The following is a 24,068-nucleotide window of genomic DNA, read 5'->3' as shown; positions in this document are numbered from 1 at the left end:
AGAGTGCGGTCCTTGTACGTTGAGGAGGAAGGATGAAGCCAGCCAGAAGGCCCCCCTACGCCCGATCGTTTCACACCAACCGCTGGAGCTGGTCGCCTTGGACATGTAAAGCTCACCCCCAGCCGAAGTGGGTACACTTACGCTCTGACCATAGTAGATCATTACTCCCGGTTCATGGTGGTTGTCCCGGTCAAGGACTTAACCGGCCGTACCGCCGCTAGAGCGTTCCAAGCTTACTTCTGTCGACCCCATGGATACCCCGAGAAGGTGCTTACCGACCAAGGTCCAGCCTTTGAGGCGGAGGTGTTCCATGAGTTCTGTCAGCTGTACGGCTGCAAGAAGATCCGGACCACACCTTACCATGCCCAGACCAACGGTATGTGTGAGAAGATGAACCATCTGGTCCTTGGCCTCCTCAAAACGTTGCCGTTGGAGAAGCTGAACTTTTTGTTTTGGCAAAAATGATGGAACTTGTGATGAAGCATTATAATAGAGTATCCGATACAAATTGAAACTAGCCTGAGTACTAAATGGTGAAAATCTAACTGAATCGGTTTCATCTACAATAATTTTATCAAAGCCTATATAAAATGAGAAAAAGAGTACAAACTAATTGAAATGGGTTTACCACTTTTCCGATTTCATGTCTTGCATCGGGCAATATATTTTGTGTGGCTGGTCTAAAGAAAGGAAACAGGAGTGCACCTTCTGTTGTGTGTCTTCATCTCATGAATTGAAATAGTAGAGTAGAAATAGTTATGTGAACTTATCCATTGAATATATAGTGATTATATAAAGTGAGTAATCTCAGCTATTTAATTTATTTGTTATTAGACAACAATGCCTAGGGATGTTATACCATGGGCGTAACACAAAACCACAGGATCTTACGGGAAATCTTGAAAACAAGAAAGGGGAGGATTTTCTCATCTCATGGTTAACTCAAGGCAATAAGTTTATTAGTGTTTTAATCTGGAGGTAGCAGGTGAAGAAGAAAGTCTGTAAGGTAAGGGGCTGTAAGGATTTCTTATTTTTATTTCTATTAAGCAAAAAAAATGGAATTATAGAGTTGAAAATCAAATAAACATAGAAGGAAATCTATTATTAAATTTGCTCAGACGTTTTGTGATGCATTTTGTCTTCCACTACAATGAGTAAAGCTTTATATGTATACGTTCTATCCATGTTCATTATGGATATAACATTTATCGATAAATTAAAGTTTATGGGCCTTTTCACATGTCTATTTTTTTTTATGAGGGGGGAAGCTACAAAAAACAATCTGAGATGTAATTTTGAATCCAATTTGCGTGTCATATTTCCCCATGCAAGCGAATGGATCAGTGAAAAAAACAGATGTGTCATCCAAAGCGATGTACATTTTTTACTGTTTAATATGCTGCATTTGAAAAGGGTGGTTGGATGAGGAACGAATGAGTACGGAGGAGAGAAGGCTATCTTAAGAAGACCGGAGATTTTGTGTTAGAGTGCATCGGGAGATTAGGTTAGAGATACACAGAGGAGACAGATTATGGACAGAGCAGAGCAGCGGCTGTAACAGTAACGCAGCTTTTCTGGTGAAATGAATCAGTGATCAGACTGCTGAACCTTCTAGTCCCCTAGGGAGACTAGTAAAATAAAAAAAAGTTAAAAAAGTTCTAAAAAATTAAAAAATATAAGAAAACCTAAAAGTTCAAATAACCCCCATTCGCCTCAATTAAAATTAAAGGGTTAAAAAAATAAAATATACACATATTTGGAATTGCCATGTTCAGAAATGCCCAATTAATCAAAATATCAAATCAGTTAATCTGATTGGTAAATGGTGTAGCAGCAAAAAAAATCCAAATGCCAAAATTGCACTTTTTGGTCATCACAAATTTTGCGCAAAATGCAATAACAGGCGATCAAAAAGTAGCATCTTCACAAAAATGGTACCATTAAAATGTCAGCTCAGGATGCAAAAAATAAGCCATCACTGAGCCCCATATCCCAAAAAAATGAGAACGCTAATGGTGCAAAAAGTTTGCCCCTTTATTGGACAAAATTCAGATTTTTTTTTCACCCCTTAGATAAAAGTAAACCTTTACTTGTTTAGTGTCTATGCACTTGTACCCACCTGAGGCATCACAACGACCCATCAGTTTTACCATATATTGAACACGGTGAATAAAATACCCCAAAAACCATTGTGCGATCGCACTTTTTTTGCAATTTTTCCACACTTGTAATTTTCTTAGCTGTTTTCCGGTACACTATTTGGTAAAACCTATGGGTTCATTTAAAAGTACAACTCATCCTTCAAAAACAAGGCCTCATATGGCAAGATTGACGGAAAAATAAAAAAGTTACGGCTCTTAAGGGGTGAAGGGGGTTAATTCTTAAACCCGAACTCCAATAGAATGTGAATACCTTCAAATTAAAGCTGAGAGTCGGCATGTTGACCAAATATTGATTATATCAATGTATCTTCAACATGTTTTGGTAAACAGCTAAAATGCCAAACCTTGTGTCACTGTCCGAATATTTCTGGATCTAACTGTATCTATGTGAAACAGATCTGGTATAGTTGTCATGGTTTGTTTTAAAACATAGGTATGAAGTGAGTGTAAATAGAACCTTATGCCAAAAATAATTGTACCCCCTTCTCTGTGAATTTGTATTCATCATGTTCTTTATCAGGTCATGGCCTCTTGGCACTCCTGAGTAAATGGGTATGCAATAACAATGGATATTAATTCTTTATCTCTGTATTATATTTTAGTGACACTTTACTATTGTATTCATTATGTGGATCCCTCTGCTGCTGATGTCGGGTTTGATCTTCCTGTACAGACGATACAGATATGGTCTGATCCTGGAAAATCTCACAGACAAATATGTTTTCATCACGGGATGTGATTCTGGATTTGGGAATTTGCTTGCAAGGAATCTGGACAAACGTGGAATGAGGGTTTTGGCTGCTTGTCTGACAGAGAAAGGAGCTGAAGACCTAAGGAAGAAGACATCAAGTAAAGTCCAGACAGTAATTTTAGATGTAACGAGCACCCAAAGTGTTTGTGCTTCACTTGAATGGGCATCTTCAATTGTTGGCAACAAAGGTATGGTTTGGTTTAAAATGTGTTTAGTACAATAATAGAATTACTTAAAAGGGAAAGGGTTGTCTAATGAAAGATCTTGGTGGCATTGACAATAATGGGGATATGCCTGGGGTTCTGGACTCAATTTGGTGACCTTGTGCTGCGGGGTCACTTTTCTTCATAACTAAGCCACAGCCTGATCAGTTCCTGTCCAAATTATGATGATCTTTTACCTTTGCTTGTATCTTTTTGGTTTGCGGTTATCAGGTGTTCTCACTTGCTCATTTTCTCTGTCCTATCACATCCCAGGTGGGGCTATTTACACTTACAAGTAAAGATGAGCAAATACAAGGCTTGGTGTTCGGTGATCATACCAAACACAGACTGTTTGTCCTGAAAAGCAATGTGAGTTCGGAATTCGGGTGCTTTACATATGCAAATCACTCACGCGAGCATTGCTGTGCTCAGGTATACTAGGTGCTCAGCCCAGTGCAAGCCGATTGCACTGTTTGAACTTCCCACACTGGGAGTAACAACAGCATGATTGGATGTGTGGAAAAAAAAATGGAAACCACCCCCACCCGCCCCCAGAAATGATCTGTTTATGGCAGCCTGCATGTGGGAGGAGACCAGAACTGTGCAATTTCTGACTTCCATTGGGGTGCAGTTCAAGTCCAGGTCGCAACTTTATCTAACGTTCGGCTGCACCCACCGAACCGAAATTCCATGTGTTTGCTCTCTTATTACAAGCAAAAGGGTAAGAATGTTTTGAACTTTTGACTTTCAGGCTCCATATCTCACCATTCAATAAGCTTTGTTTGTGTGACAACCTTCATTTTAAAGACATTCATATTGGCTATTTCATTCGTAAATTTGATTTGCAATTATTTAACATGTGATTAGTCATGTACATTTTTGTCATGTCTCTGCATTGCTACTGTTTTGCTCCAGGTGGTGGAAAAATATTTTTCTTCCTGTATCCTACAAATTACAACTTGTTCTCACATTCCCTAATAGCTCAGTGTGTTGTTATTAGGTTAATTTCCAAGTGAATGGCCACTGGTTCAAATCAAGCAACAGCCACAAGATTTTCCAAGAAAAGAGAAACAGCATTATCCAGCTCATCAGTAGCTAAGGAAATTGCCAAACTGCATCATGCAAGTGCCATGACAGTTGGAAAAACAGGAAATAAAGTTTGCCCATCCATTCAAAAGCCAAGCGGTGGAGGTCTAGACAATATATGAGTCAACAGTTTCTCTCAGCACAAGGTCTATCAGTTCTGGTGCGACAAACATGGCAGTTGAGGCGGCTCATACACTTCATAATAGTAAGATCATAGACATTGATGCAAGCACTGTGTAACACACATTACACAAGTCTGGAATGGTGGCCAAAAAAAGGTTGAAGACACCTTGACTTCAATCTGATTGAGTGTATTCCCAGAAGGATTCAGGCAGTGTTGAAAGCCAAAGGTGGATTTTCAAAATACTAACAAAATAACAAAAACTAACATTTAGATTTTTAGGAGCAAAACAGAAACAATGCAGTGATATGACAAGAATCTGCATAACTAATCATATCCTAAATATTTGCAGGTCAAATTTATGCATTTTTTTTTTATTATTATTATTATTTATTTATAGAGCACCATTGATTCCATGGTGCTGTACATGAGAAGGGGGTTACATACAGAACACATATACAGGTTACAGTAGACAGACTAGTACAGAGGGAAGAGGGCCCTGACCAGCTCCGCACGGTGGTCGGGCGGCAGCTCCGCACGGTGGTCGGGCGGCAGCTCCGCACGGTGGTCGGGCGGCAGCTCCGCACGGTGGTGAAGCAGTGAGGTCATTCAAGGTTATAGGCATTTCTGAACAGATGAGTCTTTAGGTTCCGTTTGAAGTTTGCAAGTGTAGTAGATAGTCTGACGTGTTGAGGCAGAGAGTTCCAGAAGACTGGGGATGTTCGGGAGAAGTCTTGGAGGCGGTTGCATGAGGAGCGAATGAGAGAGGAGGAGAGAAGGAGATCTTGGGAGGACCGGAGATTACGTTTTGGAGTGTAGCGAGAGATTAGTTCAGAGATATATGGAGGAGACAATTTGTGGATGGCTTTGTAAGTCAGTATTAGTAGTTTGAATTGGATACGATGGAAGATTGGGAACCAGTGAAGGGACATGCAGAGAGGAGAAGCAGGGTGGTAGTGAGGCGAGACGTGGATCAGTCGGGCAGCAGAATTAAGGATGGACTGGAGAGGGGCGAGCGTGTTAGCAGGGAGACCACATAGGAGGATGCGGGAGATTATGAGAGCGTGCTCTAGCATTTTTGTAGATTGAGAATTGAGGAAGGGACGGATTCTGGAAATATTTTTGAGTTGAAGACGACAGGAGGTGGTGAGGGATTGAATGTGTGGTATGAAGGACAAGGCAGAGTCAAAGGTCACTCCGAGGCACCGAACTTTGGGTGCTGGGGAGAGCGTGATGTTATTTATTGTAATAGATCAGGTAGAGAGTGTAGGTGAGATGGAGGAAAAATGATCAGTTCAGTTTTGGCCACATTGAGCTTTAGGAAGCGAGAGGAGAAGAAGGAAGATATAGCAGATAGGCACTCTGGGATTCTGGACAGCAGAGATGTGACATCTGGGCCAGAGAGGTAGATCTGAGTGTCATCGGCATATAGGTGGTACTGGAAGCCATGGGACTTTATGAGTTGTCCCAGGCCAAATGTGTAGATAGAAAAAAGTAATGGTCCCAGGACAGAGCCTTGAGGGACACCAACAGAAAGAGGACGGGATGAAGAGCTTGTGACTCGCCAACCCCAGGGCTATGGGACACCCGGTGCCGGGCCGGACTAGTCCGGAGGGAGTCAGTGGTGGCTGGGCCCGGCTCCGTGGCCCTGGTGGGTGTCAGTAGAATATGTGGCTTGCGTAATAATGGTTGTGTTCGTGACGCCACCTGTGGTATGCGGCTATAAAGCCGCCGCTGCTGTGTGAGGCCTCCGGGGATGTTATAGCAGCAATGATGGTACTGCTCCCCACAGGTGGAGCAATGCCCGGGGCACTGTTGGTGCTTGTGAGTGTCTATGCAGATGAAATAACAGAGGCAACTTCAAGGGTGCAGTTCAAGTTCTTTACTCACACTTCTTGTCACAGCGCTGTAGGGACCCTTGGACTGCTGGGACCACTGTCAGGGACCTCCGCCGTTTCTGGGTGATTCTGAGAGTGAAAGCCGATACCCTTCTCTTAGTGTCTCTTTCTTCTGCTGTCTTCCTTAGCCTTGCCTTTGATAGGATAAACCTGGCTTAGCCTCCACTACAGCCTCCAGGCTGGGGGGTCACCTGTCGGCTGATTACCCCTTTTCTGGAAGTTCTGCTATGGGTTCTGGCCCGGGGAGTCTACAACGTTCCCTGGGCGGTTTTTACTGTTTGGAGATGATCTTTGCACTCCTCCAGTCTCTAGGGACCGTCCCCTGTCGCAGCTTGATCCCTCCACCGATGTTCTTGTGGAACAGGCCACCGTAGCTCTAAACTGCCCCAACAGCTATACAGACTACCCGTGGCCCTGCGACTCCTTCTGCCTTCTACGTGGTGTCACCTGGACCTCTGGGTCCCAGGATCTTCACCAGGAAGCGTCTCCTTCTGTTTCTCTGCTCCTGTCTGACTTGGAGCTTTCTTTCTTTCCCTTCTCCTCCTTGCCTGCTTCCAGCAGGCCTCCTCCTCCCTCCTTTCTCTCGTTCTTCTTCTCCAACTACATGCTGGCTCCTCACTCTCTCACTCCCTGAGGTAGACTGACTAAACTTGACCTTCCTCTCTGTGTCTGCTCTCGGATGGCTCCTCCCACCTCCTCAGTTGCCCTGTTCTACCCTATAGGAGCAGGGATGGGTCTTATGACCCCTCCCAGCATGCAGCATGGGAGGGTTGTCTTCCACTTTCCCTGGTCCCAGTGTGTTCCTAGCAATGGGTGTAGTGTGGATTTACCAGGGGACCGGAGTTCACTCTCTTCCTCTCCCAAAATGGGGCATCACACCGCTGGATGGGGTGCAATCACCTGTGGCGACGGAAGCCTCAGGGGCGCCACACTCCCCCACAGCAAATCCCAGCACGTCCTCGGGCTGAAAAACAACAAAAACATGTGGAAGAACTGCAAAACATTTTTGTTATGAACAATATAAAACAATAAAACATTTCTTCCCTTTATGGGAGGCATAGATACTTAAACGTTGCGAACTTCTTATAAATAAACTATGTGTGCACTTCCAGTTCATTGCACGGTTTGGGCACATCCCCCATAATTCTGGTAGGGGGCACAACGGGTGCAACTATATACATTTCTTGGCTACAACAAGTCCAGTAGCCTGGCAGTTCGTTTCTTTTCAAACAACAACAATGGGGCAAATACTCAACCAGCCACTAAGTCCAGTGGCCTGGTTACACAGGACACATGAGACATCACATTCACCGGGGACCACATTCCAGTTCCGTGGCCCGGTACATATAAACATGGGGGTGACATCTTCGAAAAGCATGAGGGGCAGTACAGCAGGAAAGGGTGTCATCTTCGAAAAGCATGAGGGGCAGTACAGCAGGAAAGGGTGTCATCTTCGAAAAGAACATTGGGACAGAACACAAGGGACATCTTCAAAAAGAATGAGGGGCAGACAGGGGCTATATACAGTTCAGCTGCTTCTTACTTCTTTACTCTTACTCTTCATTGCTGGGGTCCTTCTTTGGCAGGGCCCTGGGCAGCATGTAGGCCATGGAGATCCTGGTCTGCGTTTCTTGCGTAGCTGTCGCAGGACCTCTGCTCAGTTCTGTGGCCTGGGTCTGCCTTGAGGTAGTGCTGCTGCTAGGGGAGAGGCTGCGTGCTTGCATCGTGCGGCGCCACTCTGGTTCTTCTGGGGCCGCTTCTTCCCTCAGGATTCGCACATGCAGCGCATACCACCCACGGTTCCCCATCAGCCGTGTGTACTCCACCACAGTGGCTCTGGAACTCTCTTCCTGAGGAAGTGGTGATGGCCAACTCACTGAATGAATTTAAGAGAGGAATGGATGCATTTCTTGTTAGCAAAAGTAGAGAAGGTTATAAATAGCATAATCTTACAGGTAGATAGAAGAGCGACCAAGATTATTAGAGGAATGGGTGGGCTGCAATACCAAGACAGGTTATTAAACTTGGGGTTAGTTAGTTAGGAAAAACAAAGGCTTAGGGGGATCTAATCACAATGTATAAATATATGAGGGGACAGTACAGAGACCTTTCCAAAGATCTCTTTACACCTAGGCCTGCGACTGGAACACGGGGGCATCCGCTACGTCTTGAGGAAAGAATGTTTAATCATAATCACAGATGAGGACTCTTTACTGTACGAGCAGTGAGACTATGGAGCTCTCTGCCGTATGATGTTGTATTGAGGGATTCACAAGTAAAATTTAAGCAGAGCCTGATCGCATTAATTGAAAAATATAATATTACCAGTTATGTATATTGGATTTTATGACAGGGTGTTGATCCAGGGAACTAGTCTGATTGCCGTATGTGGAGTCAGGAAGGAATTTTTTTCCCCATTGGAGCTTATTTGACACATTGGGGTTTTTTTGCCTTCCTCTGGATCAACATGTTAGGCTACGGGTTGAACTAGATGGACTTAGAGTCTCCCTTCAACCTTAAAAACTATGAAACTATGAAACTATGAAACATCACCCAGCTTCGCATCTCTCCCTGGGTGGCCTCTGGGCAGGTGCTCCTCGATGTCTCGTCGGGCCACAAACACGTCCTTGCCCAGACCGGGCTCCCTGATGAAGCCCCACCCGCCAGCTTGTCGGAAGTCAACCACTAGGCCCCGTCTCACTGGGCCCTCGGATCCCTTCAGGGCCTTCCTGACCTGTTCTTTGGAGGCCAGATTAGCGGCTTCTTTGGCCCTCTGCCTCTCCTCCCGGAGTTCCCGCTCCCTCTGGTACTCTACCACCAGCCTCCGGCACGTTAGCTCGTTGGCCAGGGGAGTCTCCTTGGGGAGCAGCGGCCGCTGCAGTCCCCTGCTTTCAATGGGCACTGCGTCCCAGTTCACTCCCGGGGATGCCATTCCCAGGAGGCTCACAGGGGGACTCGGCAGGGGGCCCGCTAGCTGTTCGGGGTCCACCCCTCCCCAAGCTCCGTCTGTGGGGGTCTCAGGCAGGCCTCCGGTGCCCCACCGGGCGTCAGCGGGGCTGGTGGGGAAGGCCAGGGGGTCAGTGAAGGGGCTAGTCGGTGGTGTGTGGCGGGGCCATGGGTCTGGACTGGTCGGGGGTTCATGTTGCTCACCCTGCTGCTGCTCCGCGGCATCCATCCACCGACTCAGGCCCTCCGGTACCAGCGGTGTTTCTCCCTGCCGGTCCGCTTCCACTTCCACGCGGCTCAGCCTCCGGGCCAGGACTTGCATCTCCTCCCGGAGCAGGTCCAGCTCAGGATCCATTCTTCTGGTCCCTGGTGCACCTTGCTGCAGCTCCTCTGCCATGCTACCGGCCTGGGGAATGCTGACTGGAACACTGCTCGGGTGCTCGACCACGCCACTCGGCTGCACCCTTTCCCTTCTTGGAGGCGGGGCCGGAGGCTGCACTAGTATCTGGTGCCAGACTGGCGCCCAGCCCATCACGACCGGCATCACTCCGCTTGCGATAAGGTACATTTTCTTTATCTGCTGGTCTGGCATTTAGACTCTTTCTGCCAGCCGGCCAGCTTGTCTAGTCGCCATTTCTTATTCTTCCGCCTTCCATGGCGGGCACTGCTTCGCGCTCTTTTTTTGGACAAGGGGGCGGGGCTTCTCTTCGCGCCCTTTCTTCTTTCACGCCCCCCTTCTTCCCGCGCTCAGTGGATTCAATGGCGGCAGTTTCTCACAGTAAACACAGGCTATTTCACGATTCTTCAGGCACACAGTACCCGGTGGGACCGGGCACGAAATTCTGTTCGTGACGCCAAAATTGACTCACCCACCCCAGGGCTATGGGACACCCGGTGCCGGGCCGGACTAGTCCGGTGGTAGTCAGTGGTGGCTGGGCCCGGCTCCGTGACCCTGGTGGGTGTCAGTTAAATATGGCTGATGACTTGGGGTTTCCGTAATAATGGTTGTGTTCGTGACACCACCTGTGGTATGCGGTTATTAAGCCACCACTGCTGTGTGAGGCCTCCGGGGATGTTATAGCAGCAATGATGGTACTGCTCCCCACAGGTGGAGCAATGCCCGGGGCACTGTTGGTGCTTGTGAGTGTCTATGCAGATGAAATAACAGAGGCAACTTCAAGGGTGCAGTTCAAGTTCTTTACTCACACTTCTTGTCACAGCGCTGTAGGGACCCTTGGACTGCTGGGACCACTGTCAGGGACCTCCGCCGTTTCTGGGTGATTCTGAGAGTGAAAGCCGGTACCCTTCTCTTAGTGTCTCTTTCTTCTGCTGTCTTCCTTAGCCTTGCCTTTGATAGGATAAACATGGCTTAGCCTCCACTACAGCCTCCAGGCTGGGGGGTCACCTGTCGGCTGATTACCCCTTTTCTGGAAGTTCTGCTATGGGTTCTGAACCGGGGAGTCTACAACGTTCCCTGGGCCTCGGTTTTTACTGTTTGGAGATGATCTTTGCACTCCTCCAGTCTCTAGGGACCGTCCCCTGTCGCAGCTTGATCCCTCCACCGATGTTCTTGTGGAACAGGCCACCGTAGCTCTAAACTGCCCCGACAGCTATACAGACTACCCGTGGCCCTGCGACTCCTTCTGCCTTCTACGTGGTGTCACCTGGACCTCTGGGTCCCAGGATCTTCACCAGGAAGCGTCTCCTTCTGTTTCTCTGCTCCTGTCTGACTTGGAGCTTTCTTTCTTTCCCTTCTCCTCCTTGCCTGCTTCCAGCAGGCCTCCTCCTCCCTCCTTTCTCTCGTTCTTCTTCTCCAACTACATGCTGGCTCCTCACTCTCTCACTCCCTGAGGTAGACTGACTAAACTTGACCTTCCTCTCTGTGTCTGCTCTCGGATGGCTCCTCCCACCTCCCCAGTTGCCCTGTTCTACCCTATAGGAGCAGGGATGGGTCTTATGACCCCTCCCAGCATGCAGCATGGGAGGGTTGTCTGCCACTTTCCCTGGTCCCAGTGTGTTCCTAGCAATGGGTGTAGTGTGGATTTACCAGGGGACTGGAGTTCACTCTCTTCCTCTCCCAAAATGGAGCATCACACCGCTGGATGGGGTGCAATGACCTGTGGCGACGGAAGCCTCAGGGGCGCCACACTTGTGTGGGAGTGGGAGACACTAAAAGTGCGGTTGGAAAGGTATGAAGAGATCCAAGAGAGGGCGAGGTCTCTGACACCAAGGGAAGAGAGGATCTGTAATAGGAGGGAGTGGTCGACAGTGTCAAAGGCTGAGGATAGGTCTAGAAGTAGGAGTATAGAGAAGTGGTTGTTAGCTTTGGCAGTAAGTAAGTCATTTGTGATTTTAGTCAGGGCAGTTTCAGTGGAATGATGTGGACAGAAGCCGGACTGTAGGTTGTCAAAGTGAGAGTTAGAGGAGAGGTGGGAGGAAATTTCAGCATGGACGTGCTGTTCCAGGAGTTTTGAGGCGAATGGGAGTAGTGATATGGGGCGATAGCTGGCAGCAGAGGTTGGGTCGAGGGAAGGTTTCTTTAGGATGGGTGTGACTGTTGCATGTTTAAAGGCAGAAGGGAAGGTACCAGAGGTTAAAGATAGGTTGAAGAGATGGGTTAAGGCTGGAATTAGGATAGTGGTGAGGTTTGGGAGGAGGTGGGTTGGGATGGGATCAAGTGCACAGGTGGTGAGGTGCGCTTTTGAGAGAAGATGTGCAAGCTCTTCTTCGGTGATAGTGGAGAGGAAGTTTATGGAGGAGGAGCAGTGGTCTGTTATATGAAGGGGTTGTGGTGGTTGAGCAGAAAAGACTTGTCTGGTTTGGTCGATCTTTTCTTTGAAATATGTGGCAAATTCTTCTGCGGAAATGAGAGAGGTTGGAAGGGGCAGTGGTGGGCGAAGGAGGGAGTTGAAAGTATTGAATAACTGTTTGGGGTTGTGTGTTAAAGAGGATATGAGGTTTCTGAAGTATTCCTGTTTAGCCGAGGTAAGGGCCAAGCGAAATGTGTGAATTGCATTTTTGAATGTGGTAAAGTCTTCCTGGGAGTGCGTTTTCTTCCAGTGCCGCTCTGCAGCCCTAGACACTTGCCGCAGTTTTTTAGTGAGGCTGTTGTGCCAGGGTTGTCTATTGATTTGTCTCACTCTGCCATGCACAAGAGGAGCAACTGAATCAATAGCTGATGTGAGAGTGGCGTTGTAGAAAGTGGTGGCATTGTTTGTGTCGTGGACTGAAGATATGGAGGACAGTGGTAGGATAGAGTCAGAAAGGATGTGTATGTTGACGTGTGCGAGGTTTCTGCGAGGGTGTGATACGTGCTGGACAGGGGGGGAAGGTGAGGAGGACAGGGCAGAGAAGGTCAATAGATGGTGGTCAGATAAGGGGAGAGGGGAGGTAGTGAGGTTAGATAGAGAGCAGAGACGGGTGAAGATAAGGTCTAATGTGTGTCCATCTTTATGGGTGGCAGAGGTGGACCACTGAGATAGACCAAAAGATGAAGCAAGGGAGAGGAGTTTGGAGGCTGCTGACTGGCGGGTGTCAGTGGGGATGTTGAAGTCACCCATGATGATAGTGGGAATGTCAGCAGAGAGAAAGTGTAGAAGCCAGGCAGAGAACTGGTCGATAAAGGAAGTGGTAGGGCCTGGTGGTCTGTATATGATTGCCACTTGGAGGTTGGAAGGAGAATAGATGCGGACAGAGTGCACTTCAAAGGAAGGCAGGACAAGGGAGGGTAGAGGTGGGATTGGATTAAAGCTGCAGTTGTTAGAAAGAAGGAGGCCCACTCCTCCACCTTGTCTATTGCCAGGGCGAGGAGTGTGGATGAAGTGAAGGCCACCGTAGCATAGTGCAGCAGGGGAGGCAGTGTTGGATGGTGTCAGCCATGTTTCAGTGATGCCCAGAAAGGATAGGTTGCTAGAGGTAAAGAGATCGTGTATGATGTGCAGTTTGTTACAGACCGAACGGGCATTCCACAGCGCGCAAGAGAGAGTGGGCGGCGGAGTGGGTGAGAGGGGAATGGGTTTTATATTGGAAAGGTTGCGGTAGTTACTAGTAAGTGTTGAGCGATAGGGGGGTGGTAGAAAGGAGTGTCCCATCTGGGGAGGTCCAGGATTGGAAGATATGTCACCGGCAGTGAGGAGAAGTAGAGAAAGGGAGAGCAGGTGGGAGAAGGAGAGTGCACGGCATGGTCTGCGTGTTATTAAGAGAGACCTGAGATTTAGGAGCAGATCAGCAGATGAGGACAGGTGGGGAGGTAAAAGGGAAGGAGAGATGCATGAGATAGCCAAGATGATTGTCAATAAAACTAAGGTAGTCTCACATTCTAAGCTGCAGTGGATGTTAGATATGCAAAGAACCAAAAATTGAGTTTGCGCAAAAAACAATTCATTATCAAAAAAGTCTGTATATATTCAATATCTTTATTTTATCACAATTACAAAACAATTTTATTTATAAATAAAGTGCTGGTACCCACAGATTAAAAATTCCCTACCCCATAAAAACATACATAAGACAAGCTGGTGCAGTGTGGTGCAGATAGATATAATTACAGAAGGAAATATTACACAAATATATTGGACCCCTGGGTGCATGTAAAATCACACATATATTAACTCTGCTAATCAACAACACCACATCAGTAATATAAAGTGCAAAATGCAGATATTAAAATGGGATGGCTAACCCGGCATAGATGAGGACACAATAATTAGATCAATAATTAGATCAGGTGATAACACTGCCATTTTTGATGTATATGGGTAATAATTTATGATGAATTAACTCTCAATTTGCCTTGAAGGTATATAACTATCCTCATAGGACATATACTGTAATTTTTGATCTAATTATTGTGTCCTCATCTATGCCGGGTTAGCTATCCCATTTTAATATCTGCATTTTGCACTTTATATTACTGATGTAGTGTTGTTTAGCAGAGTTAATATATGTGTGATTTTACATGCACCCAGGGGTCCAATATATTTGTGTAATATTTCCTTCTGTAATTATATCTATCTGCACCACACTGCACCAGCTTGTCTTATGTATGTTTTTATGGGGTAGGGAATTTTTAATCTGTGTGTACCAGCACTTTATTTATAAATAAAATTGTTTTGTAATTGTGATAAAATAAAGATATTGAATATATACAGACTTTTTTGATAATGAATTGTTTTTTGCGCAAACTCAATTTTTGGTTCTTAGTTTTGATATGGTGAGGTTGCCATAATTTATGGTTGTTGGATATGGAGTTATATTTCCTGTTTTGGCTTGATGTTAGATATGCAGCCTGAAAGTCAAAACTTCAAAACATTGTTACCCTTTTGGTCATCAGTGTATAATCTAATAATACTAGCCTTCTGTGCTAGCTATATGATTCCTATATGGATTCTGCAAAGGAGTTCCAGCCCTGCTGCTAGGGATATGTGCCTGTGATACAGAGACAAGTGTAGTATTTGCCATGTGCTTCCTTTTTTAATCAACCTACTCCTTTCTCTTGTTTGCCTGTTAGCTGTTAGGTTGTAGGAGGCAATACTGTCTTCCATTAGCTATTTCACCATTTCCACTTGTGCATGCGATTTATGTTTCTTCACCTTGAGTTCCTGCCTATCTCTGCATGCTTTTCTTATCTTGGTTAATACCAACCTTTCCTCTGGTTCCTGGTGCCTCAGGAGGTACGAGGAACAGATCAACAGCCTTTTAGGCAGACAGGTCCAAGTTGTGAGCGTCTGGTGTTGGTAGCTAGGGTTACTCCAGTCTGTGAAAGAATTATTACGGGCTTTGAAGTGTAAAGTCTATAGTAAAATATTATTTACACAACAATCATTTTGGTTTGTGGCACTTTTACAGTTTTCAGGGGTCTGCATAATTTATATCACAATGAAGTATGTTTTTTTTTCCTGGCATTTCTCTCTATACATTTTTTGTAAGAATGCTTTAAAATTGGGGGGAAAAAAAACGTAAAATAGAAAATAAAAAGCAGCACCAAAAATTAATGGGGAGATGACATGAAACCAGTTGAAATGCATTAAAACCAACAAAAAGTATGGTGAAAAAGATAATTATTTAAAATATATGTAATATCCAAATTGAAAGATTCCTTCTGCTAAGTAACAAATTATATAATATGCAAACTAAATCATTGTGTCCAGTAACTGAATGTAGTCTTCAGATGACATAAGCTCACATAACGTCATATATTCACTGACTCATACAAGGTTCCTATAATATAACATTACTAAATAAATATTGCTGTGCACTAAAATTTTGCCCTCAGCTACACACATTAGTTAGGACAGTTTCACAAGTCCAATATTTGCGGTACATGATGCTTGGACCAGCATGATCTCAACAGTTACCTCAAAAATCTGATATACAGTGGATATAAAAAGTCTATCTACCCCTATTCCATATTTTTTCATGTAAAACAATCATAAGAATAATAATTTCAGAACATATTCCTCCTTAATGGCACCCATAACCAGTACAATTCAACTGCGGAACAAACTGAACAATTTTGAGGGGGAGGGGGAATAAAAATAATAATATTAATAATGTTGTTGCAGAAGTGTGAAAACCCTCTTATAGTTGAGGATGTGGTTGTGTTCAGAATTAGCCAATCACATATAACTCATATTACATAGTAGTTAGCACAGAGCTGCCATCATTTAATGTGATTCTGATTAACACCTTATAAACTTTAAGGCCATGTGCGCACGTTGCGTTTTTTCCTGCATTTTGGCTGCGTTTACAACTGCACTTTGTCATTGACAAAATGCATGCATTGTGCTTCCCCAGCAAAGTCTATGAGAATCATGCAAATATCTGTGCGCACGATGCTTTTTGAAACGCAGCGTTTTGATTGTCAAAAATTTGTCAAAATCTCTGCGTTTGAAGAAGTAAACTGTCAGTTGTTTTTCCATTTTGGCAGCGTTCTACAGCCATTGAAATCAATGAGTTGTGGAAAAACACTGTCAAAATGTTAAGCAGTGCGTTTGCATTGCATTATTGTTGCGATCCGCATGTTTTTTTAACATAACAAAGGCAGGTCTTTCGGTCTTTCACTCTCTGTCAGTCGGTCTTTCTCTATGTCTCTATCTCTCTGTCCATGTCGGTCTCTCCCTCCCACCCCCTCTTTCATGCTCACCGATCCATGATCACCGGAGCGGCGCTGCACGGCGTTCACACTGTGGTGGCTTCTTCTCTTTTGAAAATGCCGGCCGTTCATTAATCCATCACGTATTCCCTGCTTCCCCTGCCCACCGGCGCCTATGATTGGTTGCAGTCAGACATGCCCACACGCTGAATGACAGCTGTCTCACTGCAACCAATCACAGACGCCGGTGGGCGTGTCTATATCGAGTATATAAAAAAAATATAAATAAATAATTGAAAAAAAAACGGTGTGCGGTCCCCCCAAATTGGATACCAGCCAGGGTAAAGCCACACGGCTGAAGGCTGGTATTCTCAGGATGGGGAGCTCCACATTATGGGGAGCCCCCCAGCCTAACAATATCAACCAGCAGTCGGCCGGAATTGCCGCATCCATTAGATGCGACAGTTCTGGGACTTTACCCGGCTCATCCTGAATTGCCCTTGTGCGGTGGCAAACGGGGTAATAAGGAGTTAATGGCAGCAGCCCATAGCTGCCACTAAGTCCTAGGTTAATTATGGCAGGCGTCTCCCCGAGATACCTTCCATGATTAACCTGTAAGTTAAAGAAAATAAACGCACACATCCAAAAAATCCTTTATTTGGAATGAAAGACAAAAAAACACCCTCTTTCACCACTTTATTAATCCCTCAAAAACAACTCCAGGTCTGACGTAATCCACACAAGGTCCCACGACGCTTTCATCTCTGCTACATCGGAAGCTGACAGGAGCTGCAGTAGAACACCGCCACTCCAGTCAGCTCCATGCAGCAACTGAAGTGAGTCACGCGATCAGCTGTGCTGTCACTGAGGTTACTCATGGCTACCGCTCTCAGGTGGAGGACTGCAGCTGTGGCTGTCAGTAACCTGAGTGAAAGCATAGCTGATCGCGTGGCTCACTGCAGTCACTCAGGGGATTTGCGATCACAGGTGAGTCCTTCATGTGTGACCGCAAATCAATCAAATGACAAGAAACAAATTGGCCAGGGATGCTGCCAAGATGCCTAAACAAGTAATAAAGGGGTTGCAGGAATTTCTGACAAATATTGGTTGTGTATTGCACAAGAAAACTATCTCCTCATCCTCCATATGTCTGGCCTGTGGGGTAGGGTGGCAAATGGAAGTTTTCTCATACAAAAAAAATACCCAAGGATGGCTATGTTTGGTTATAACATACGCCAAGTCTGCAAAAACCATGTGAGGAAATATGGTATGGTTGGATGAGTCCAAAGTTTAACTTTTAGGAATAATGCCAAAAGTTATGTTTGGCACAAGGCAACACTGTGCATCACCAAAATAAACACCATACCCACAGAGAAGCCTGATGGAAGCAGCGTTTTGCTTTGTGGCTGATTTTCAACAGCTGGAATTGGGGCTTTAACCAAGGTGTTTGGAATTATGAATAGTTAATAGTGTTAGTCAATTTTGCAACAAATTCTTCAGACCTTTGTAACAAAAAAAGAAGATAAAGAGGAATTTTACCTTTCAGCACAACACCCATAAGCACACTTCCATGTCAATAAAAGAAGTGCATGAGGTAGAAAGGATAAAAGTGGTGTTGCCCAAAAGGTATGAAAAGTGAAACAATATTTTGTCTATTGTAAGAACATGCAAAAAGTATCGAAGTTGGTTCAACTCCTTTCTCCAGCATATCAAACAATGAAAAAAGACACAAGTTTTATAGGTTGCAATATGCAAACAATTCACTAATACAAATTATATAATAGAAGCAAATAATAATAAAAAAGATAAATCATACGCATATTAAATAAAATATTTACAAATACAAATATGTAGAGAGGGAGATGCTACAATACAGTTATTTAATAAAACAAAATGTCATTAAAAGATAATTAAAAAAAAATATATAATAATCAATCATTAGCACATACACATTAAGGGACTAATGGCTTCCTAAAATGTTCTTTCTGAATATCTTTTAATCACTTTTATACTTTGCTGTATTATACAGTGCCCTACATTTCTCCCTATATAGCTAATCCCTGAGGCTATGTGCCCATGGGACTATGTACTCACGGATATATCCGCAGGTACGTCCGCAGGTTTCCCGCAGCTGATCCCTGGAATCAGCACCTATACATAGCTGCGAGATTCCAGCGAAATATCTGCAGAAAACCTGTGGACATTCATGCGACTTACTTGCGGAAGTCCCGGCCTCTATCTCCATAGTAGAGAGGTGGGATTTCCGCAGGAATAATTGACATGCAGTTACGCGTGGCTGCGGGATATCAGCAGCATATTCCGCAGCCGCACATACCGCAGCATGGACACAGCACTCCCCATGTCCCATAGGATAACATGGGGAGTGTCTGTATTTGCTAAAACCTGCGGCTTTATCTAGAAAATCCAGATAAATCCATAGGTTTTCCGCAGCACATAGGGTACATAGTCTCGTGGGCACATAGCCTAAATGTGCTATGTATATTTTGGCTTCACTTCTTTTCTTTACATTTCATTTGAGAGGAGGCTCATATGTGACGTCATAGGACACTGGAGCTGCACTAACTTCCATCAGTGTCTATCACACCTCCTCGAACAGGACGTTATGAGTGGGCAGCACTGCAGTTACTTACCACAATTACTTACAATTTCTTGCATCACCACCGTCTGAACATGAACTGGTTCCACAGTGCTGTTAGAAGTTGTGTGAGAGGTGAGTGATACGCTGGCACTCTGCTTCTATCACCACCATAGCTTCTGTGAAAAACAGGTTGTCGGGGGGAGGGGGAGAAAAGCAGTGAGTGACACCACAGCTTTTAGCCCTACCTTCAAACAAATCGTCATCAGGGACCAGAGATAGAAGCTGTGTGAGTAAGGGCGGAGTTACATGAGACGATATATCGTGCGATCGTATGAGCGATCGCACCCGCCCCCATCATTTGTGTATCACGGGCAATTCATTGCCCGTGTCACACAAAGTCGTTTACCCCGTCACACGTATTTACCTCCCTAACGATGTCGCTGTGGGCGGCGAACATCCTCTTACTGAAGGTGGAGCTATTTTCGGCGTCACAGCGACGTCACACAGCAGCCGGCCAATAAAAGCGGAGGGGCTGAGATGAGCGGAACGTAACATCCCGCCCACCTCCTTTCTTTCTCATTGCCGGCGGGACGCAGGTAAGTTGTTGTTCGTCGTTCCCGGGGTGTCACACGTAGCGATGTGTGCTGCCACGGGAATAACGAACAACCAGCGTGCAGAAGGAGGAACGACATTATGGAAATGAACGACGTGTCAACGAGCAATGATAAGGTGAGTATTTTTGCTCGTTCACAGTCGCTCGGAGGTGTCACACGGTACGACATCTCTAACGATGCCGGATGTGCGTCACAAGTTCCGTGACCCCGACGACATATCGCACGATATACCATATTGTGTAACGCCACCCTAACACTCACACCGTCCCCTGATGACCATTCATTTAAGGGGAGTGTTAAAAGCTGTGGACCAGCGCTAGAATCACTCACTGCTTGGGATAGGTCATCAATGTCTGATTAGCTGGAGTACGACACCTGGTACCCCCACCGATCAGCTGTCCTCCATGACACTGCCAGCAGCTGGAAATGCTCAATTCCAGAGTTGCCCCATCTTCTGATAGTAGCCGCAGCCGGGTACTGTACATCCGACTCCCATTCAAATCAATAAGAGGTGGATGGATGTGGCGCCCTGGACTAGCCAGGTAGCCACAGACAAAGCACACACACCCCCCCACCCCCGGACAGTTACATTAGTCAGACACAAAACCCTTGTTGCCTCCCTCCAGGGTCTGATGTCCACGCCAGGTGGGGCGGAGCCAAGCGGTTGGCCCCGCCCACCGAGGAGTTCACAGGCCTGAAGGCGGGAAAAGTGTGAGTTGAGTCTTGGAGGCGAAAGTGAGAGGAGTAAACAGTTGAGGTGTCTGGGTCGGAGCCCAGGCACTGAGAGTAAGGTTGGCAGATGGTGGTGGCCGTCTGCAGGAGTTGGTGGAACTCCGCAGAGCCATAAGGACCGGGGCTTGGCGGTGGCCCACCAGTACCGGACCGGGGAACGGAGTGAAGCTAAGCACACAGGCAGGGCCATCAGACCCCGACCAGTCTTGGAGCCGCCATCAATAGTCAAATCCGAATGTGACAGGAACCCCCGGGGTTCCCTAACAACCAAGTCCCGATTGAAGGCAACCGCTCACACCGTGAGGATATACAGCCACCGCTACCGGCTAGAAATCCAAGGGCCAGCGCCTGCGGGCAAAACGGGCTCCTCCGGTATCTATACACCATTACAGTAAGCCATTGGAGTCAACACAGTACACAAAGGTGCAGTGAGAGACAGCCACCATCACCTGTCCGGGGAGAGACACTGCAGCCGGCTGCGGGACCCGTCCATCCAGCCGTTTGGTTTACCGGAGACTTTGTGCATCAATTGCTGAGTGAGTACACCCGTGCCATCCGGCACCGCGCCGCGCTGTCCCTGCAACCCTGCACCTCACCAACCCTGCCTCCCCGTCTCACCACCGGGCCCCGGGACCACCAACCCCTACCCACGGAGAGGGAAAACAACATCCCAGCTGCTCCCTACCATCGCTCTCGGGATCCCTGTCACCAGCAGCGGTGGTGCCCATCTTCACCACAACCCGTGGGTGGCGTCACGGACTAAATCCCCAAGCAAACCACCCCCTTTTCACTCACGGGCGAGGAGCGCCGCTCGAGTCCCCGTATCCAGCCCACCGCTCGAGCCACTGAGCAGCAGCGCCGGACCCGAGCGTTAGCGAGCGCAGCGCCCCGCCGCCCGCGACATGTAGAGTACCCAGCTGCAGCTACTATCAGAAGACTGTCCAGGTACAAAATTAAGCATTTCCGGCTGTCTGATGCATCTGCCAGTACCAATAACAGCTGATCGGCGGGGGTGCGGCGTGTCAGACCCTGACTGATTAGACATTGATGACCTATACTAAGGATAAGCCATAAATGTAAAAGTACTGGCCAACCTCTTTAATACGTGCTTTGAAACATTCTGCTGTTAACTCTTTAATGTTCGAATGATTGATTATTGTGATTTTTTTTTATAATTTTTTAAGGAAATTTCATTTTATTACATAATTGTATTAAGGCAACTTCCTCTCTATATATTTTTATATATTTTTCTTTTATATGTATATGCATTTTTTCCTTTTTCCAATCTAGTCCTTTCATCATGTGATTAAATGGATCATCCAGGACGATATTAAATTTTACTTTGGCCCTAACAACGAAAAGGCTGGTTGTTACTAAGTACCTGCCTCTTCTGCCCGGTGCTGATTTCTGCTGGCACAGAATGGTCATATTCCTATTCTGGTGATGATTCTCTGGCTTCTTCTGACAACACGTGTAGAGAGTAGCGGCTTCTTTTCCACTCTATTTTGACTGGCGATATCATGCTGATTGAGAGCCGACTTCAGGCTGCCTAACTGTGGAGAGCAGACTGTCTACGAGCATAAGGTCGGCATTCATGCCCTGTTGACAGAACAACCCGAAAGAGCTGCACGGTAGATAAAAAGCAACTGAATTGCCGACATGAGCGGTCTGTGAACGCTCTGTACAGGCGCTGGGTGGAACAGGCAAGTAGTTAGCAACTACCTGCCTGTTAGTTTTTAGGATCATGGTAAAATATTATATTCCTGGATAACCCTTGAGTATTAGTGACGTTTGTAGATTGCACCCTGTACGATTATTGTCTTATTTCCATTGTTGGATAGGTCTGAGGAAGGAGTTGAACCAACTTCAAAACACGTAGTATGTTTTTATGATAATAAAATATTTTTTTTATTTGGCAACCTTCTGGGCAATGCCACTTTTGTCCAGCTTATCTTGGGCACTCCAGTCCTTTTACAAATTGGATTTGTCCATTCGGCAGGCACATCTGCAGCCCTTGGGTTTGCTCACATGTTCCACATATTCATGCCTTCATTTGCGCAACCACGTTTGGTAAGCGGCTTTAACCCAATCATTTTCAATGTGTTAGCTGCGGTGTTACACTATGGAGCACTGGTTCTAGATGTGCCAAATTCTAGATAGAAATAGACCGTAAAAAGCTGTGGATATAAGGAGCGCAATAGGGTCTTACCAGTGTAAAATATGGTGACTTTTTAATAGGAAAACCACTCACCTGGAAAGGTTGTGAGACTCACAACCAGTATAGAGACACTCACAACCAGTATAGAGACATATAACAGCTGCAGCCGATCCCACGTGCCAAAGGCAGAAGCAATACAAAACCCAGGATAATTGTGGTATACTCCGCTCTGCTGTACAAAGAATCACTCCAAATAATAAAAGCAATGGTGATGGTTTATTCTACACGTTTCGAAGAGATATCCCCTCTTCTTCCTCAGGAAAATCCACCGATAAACATAACATATGTTTACCGGTGGATTTTCCTGAGGAAGAAGAGGGGATGTCTCTTCGAAACGCGTAGAATAAACCATCACCATTGCTTTTATTATTTGGAGTGATTCTTTGTACAGCAGAGCGGAGTATACCACAATTATCCTGGTTTTTGTTTTAAATTCTAGATCTGTCATATTGATAAACTCCTAAAAAGATTGTTTGCTTTTATAAATTCAAATGGTACTTTAACAAAGTTTTAGTTGAAGGGTGTGCATATTAATGGAATCACATTATTATGTCGTTTTTTATTTTTATCTCTCCACCCAAAAATAGTTCAGTTCATTTTTCAACTGAATGGTACAGATTTTGAGTGGTGTTAAAGGGAACCTGTCACCATATTTGTTAACTATAAGCTGCGGCCACCACCAGTGGGCTCTTACATATAGCATTCTAACATACTGTATATAAGAGCCCAGGCAGCTGTGTAGAACATAAAAAACACTTCATAATACTCACCTACACCGATCACTGCGGTGGATGTGGGTCAAATGGGTGTCTTCGTCCCCCAGTGCCAGCGCCGCCTCTTTCGGCCATCTTTGTTGCCGCCTCTGTTGTCCTTCTGAAGCCGCGGTGCATGACGCGTCCGACATCATACACACTTGCCGGCATTCAGGTCCTGAACAGGTGCACTTTGATTTGCCCTGAGCAGGGCAGATCAAAGTATTGTGGTGCGCCAGGGACCGGCGAGTGTGTATGACATAGACGCGTCATGCACACAGGGTTCAGAAGGACGACAGAGGCAGGGACAAGATGGTCAAAAGACGAGGTGCCGTCACCGGAGGACGAAGACCATTTGAGCCACATCCACCGAAGCGACCGGTTTAGGTAAGTATTATAAAGTGTTTTTTGTTTTACACAGCGGCCTGGGCTCTTATATACAGCATGTTAGAATGCTGTATATAAGAGCCCGGTGATGGTGGCCGCAGCTTATAGGGCAAAAAACTGGTGACAGGTTCCCTTTATAGGTGGAAAATGGTCTGAAATGATTCTTCCTGGTATGATTCTTTTACATGACAAACACCTGGCATTTTAACACTGGTGTGTAGACCATGTCCCTGTACGGTCAGACACGGCCATTACACAGTACACAATAGGGACACATATATAAGATTCTCAGCACAGGAACATTTTTTTTTAATACATCAAATTGCAGAACTTATTATTCCAAGATCTATAATTAAAATCAACTTTAAAATTCATTTTGTTCGTGGGAAAACTCCTTTTAACATAGCACCATGTGATAAAAGTAAAGCTGCATTGTAAATGTTCATTTTTCCTGCAGCTACAGCTGATAATAAGGTCTCAGAGTACGGATCCCCTGCAGCAGTGAT

General features: G+C 45.7%; 1 protein-coding gene across 1 annotated transcript in view; it reads left to right on the top strand.

The window, feature by feature from the left end:
* The first annotated feature begins 977 nt into the window (after positions 1–977).
* Positions 978–24,068, top strand: part of LOC142292007 (retinol dehydrogenase 7-like) — a 91,777-nt gene continuing 68,686 nt past the window's right edge. Inside the window, exons 1-2 of the mRNA XM_075337041.1 lie at positions 978–1,006; positions 2,765–3,101. Coding sequence (XP_075193156.1) covers positions 2,789–3,101 — 313 coding nt within the window. The 5' untranslated portion in view covers positions 978–1,006; positions 2,765–2,788. The remainder of the gene's footprint in view (positions 1,007–2,764; positions 3,102–24,068) is intronic.

The sequence above is a fragment of the Anomaloglossus baeobatrachus genome, chromosome 2 (assembly GCF_048569485.1).
Source record: "Anomaloglossus baeobatrachus isolate aAnoBae1 chromosome 2, aAnoBae1.hap1, whole genome shotgun sequence".
Lineage (NCBI taxonomy): Eukaryota > Metazoa > Chordata > Amphibia > Anura > Aromobatidae > Anomaloglossus > Anomaloglossus baeobatrachus.
The sequence above is the reverse complement of the archived record's forward strand: the minus strand, read 5'-3'. Positions and strand labels throughout refer to the sequence as shown.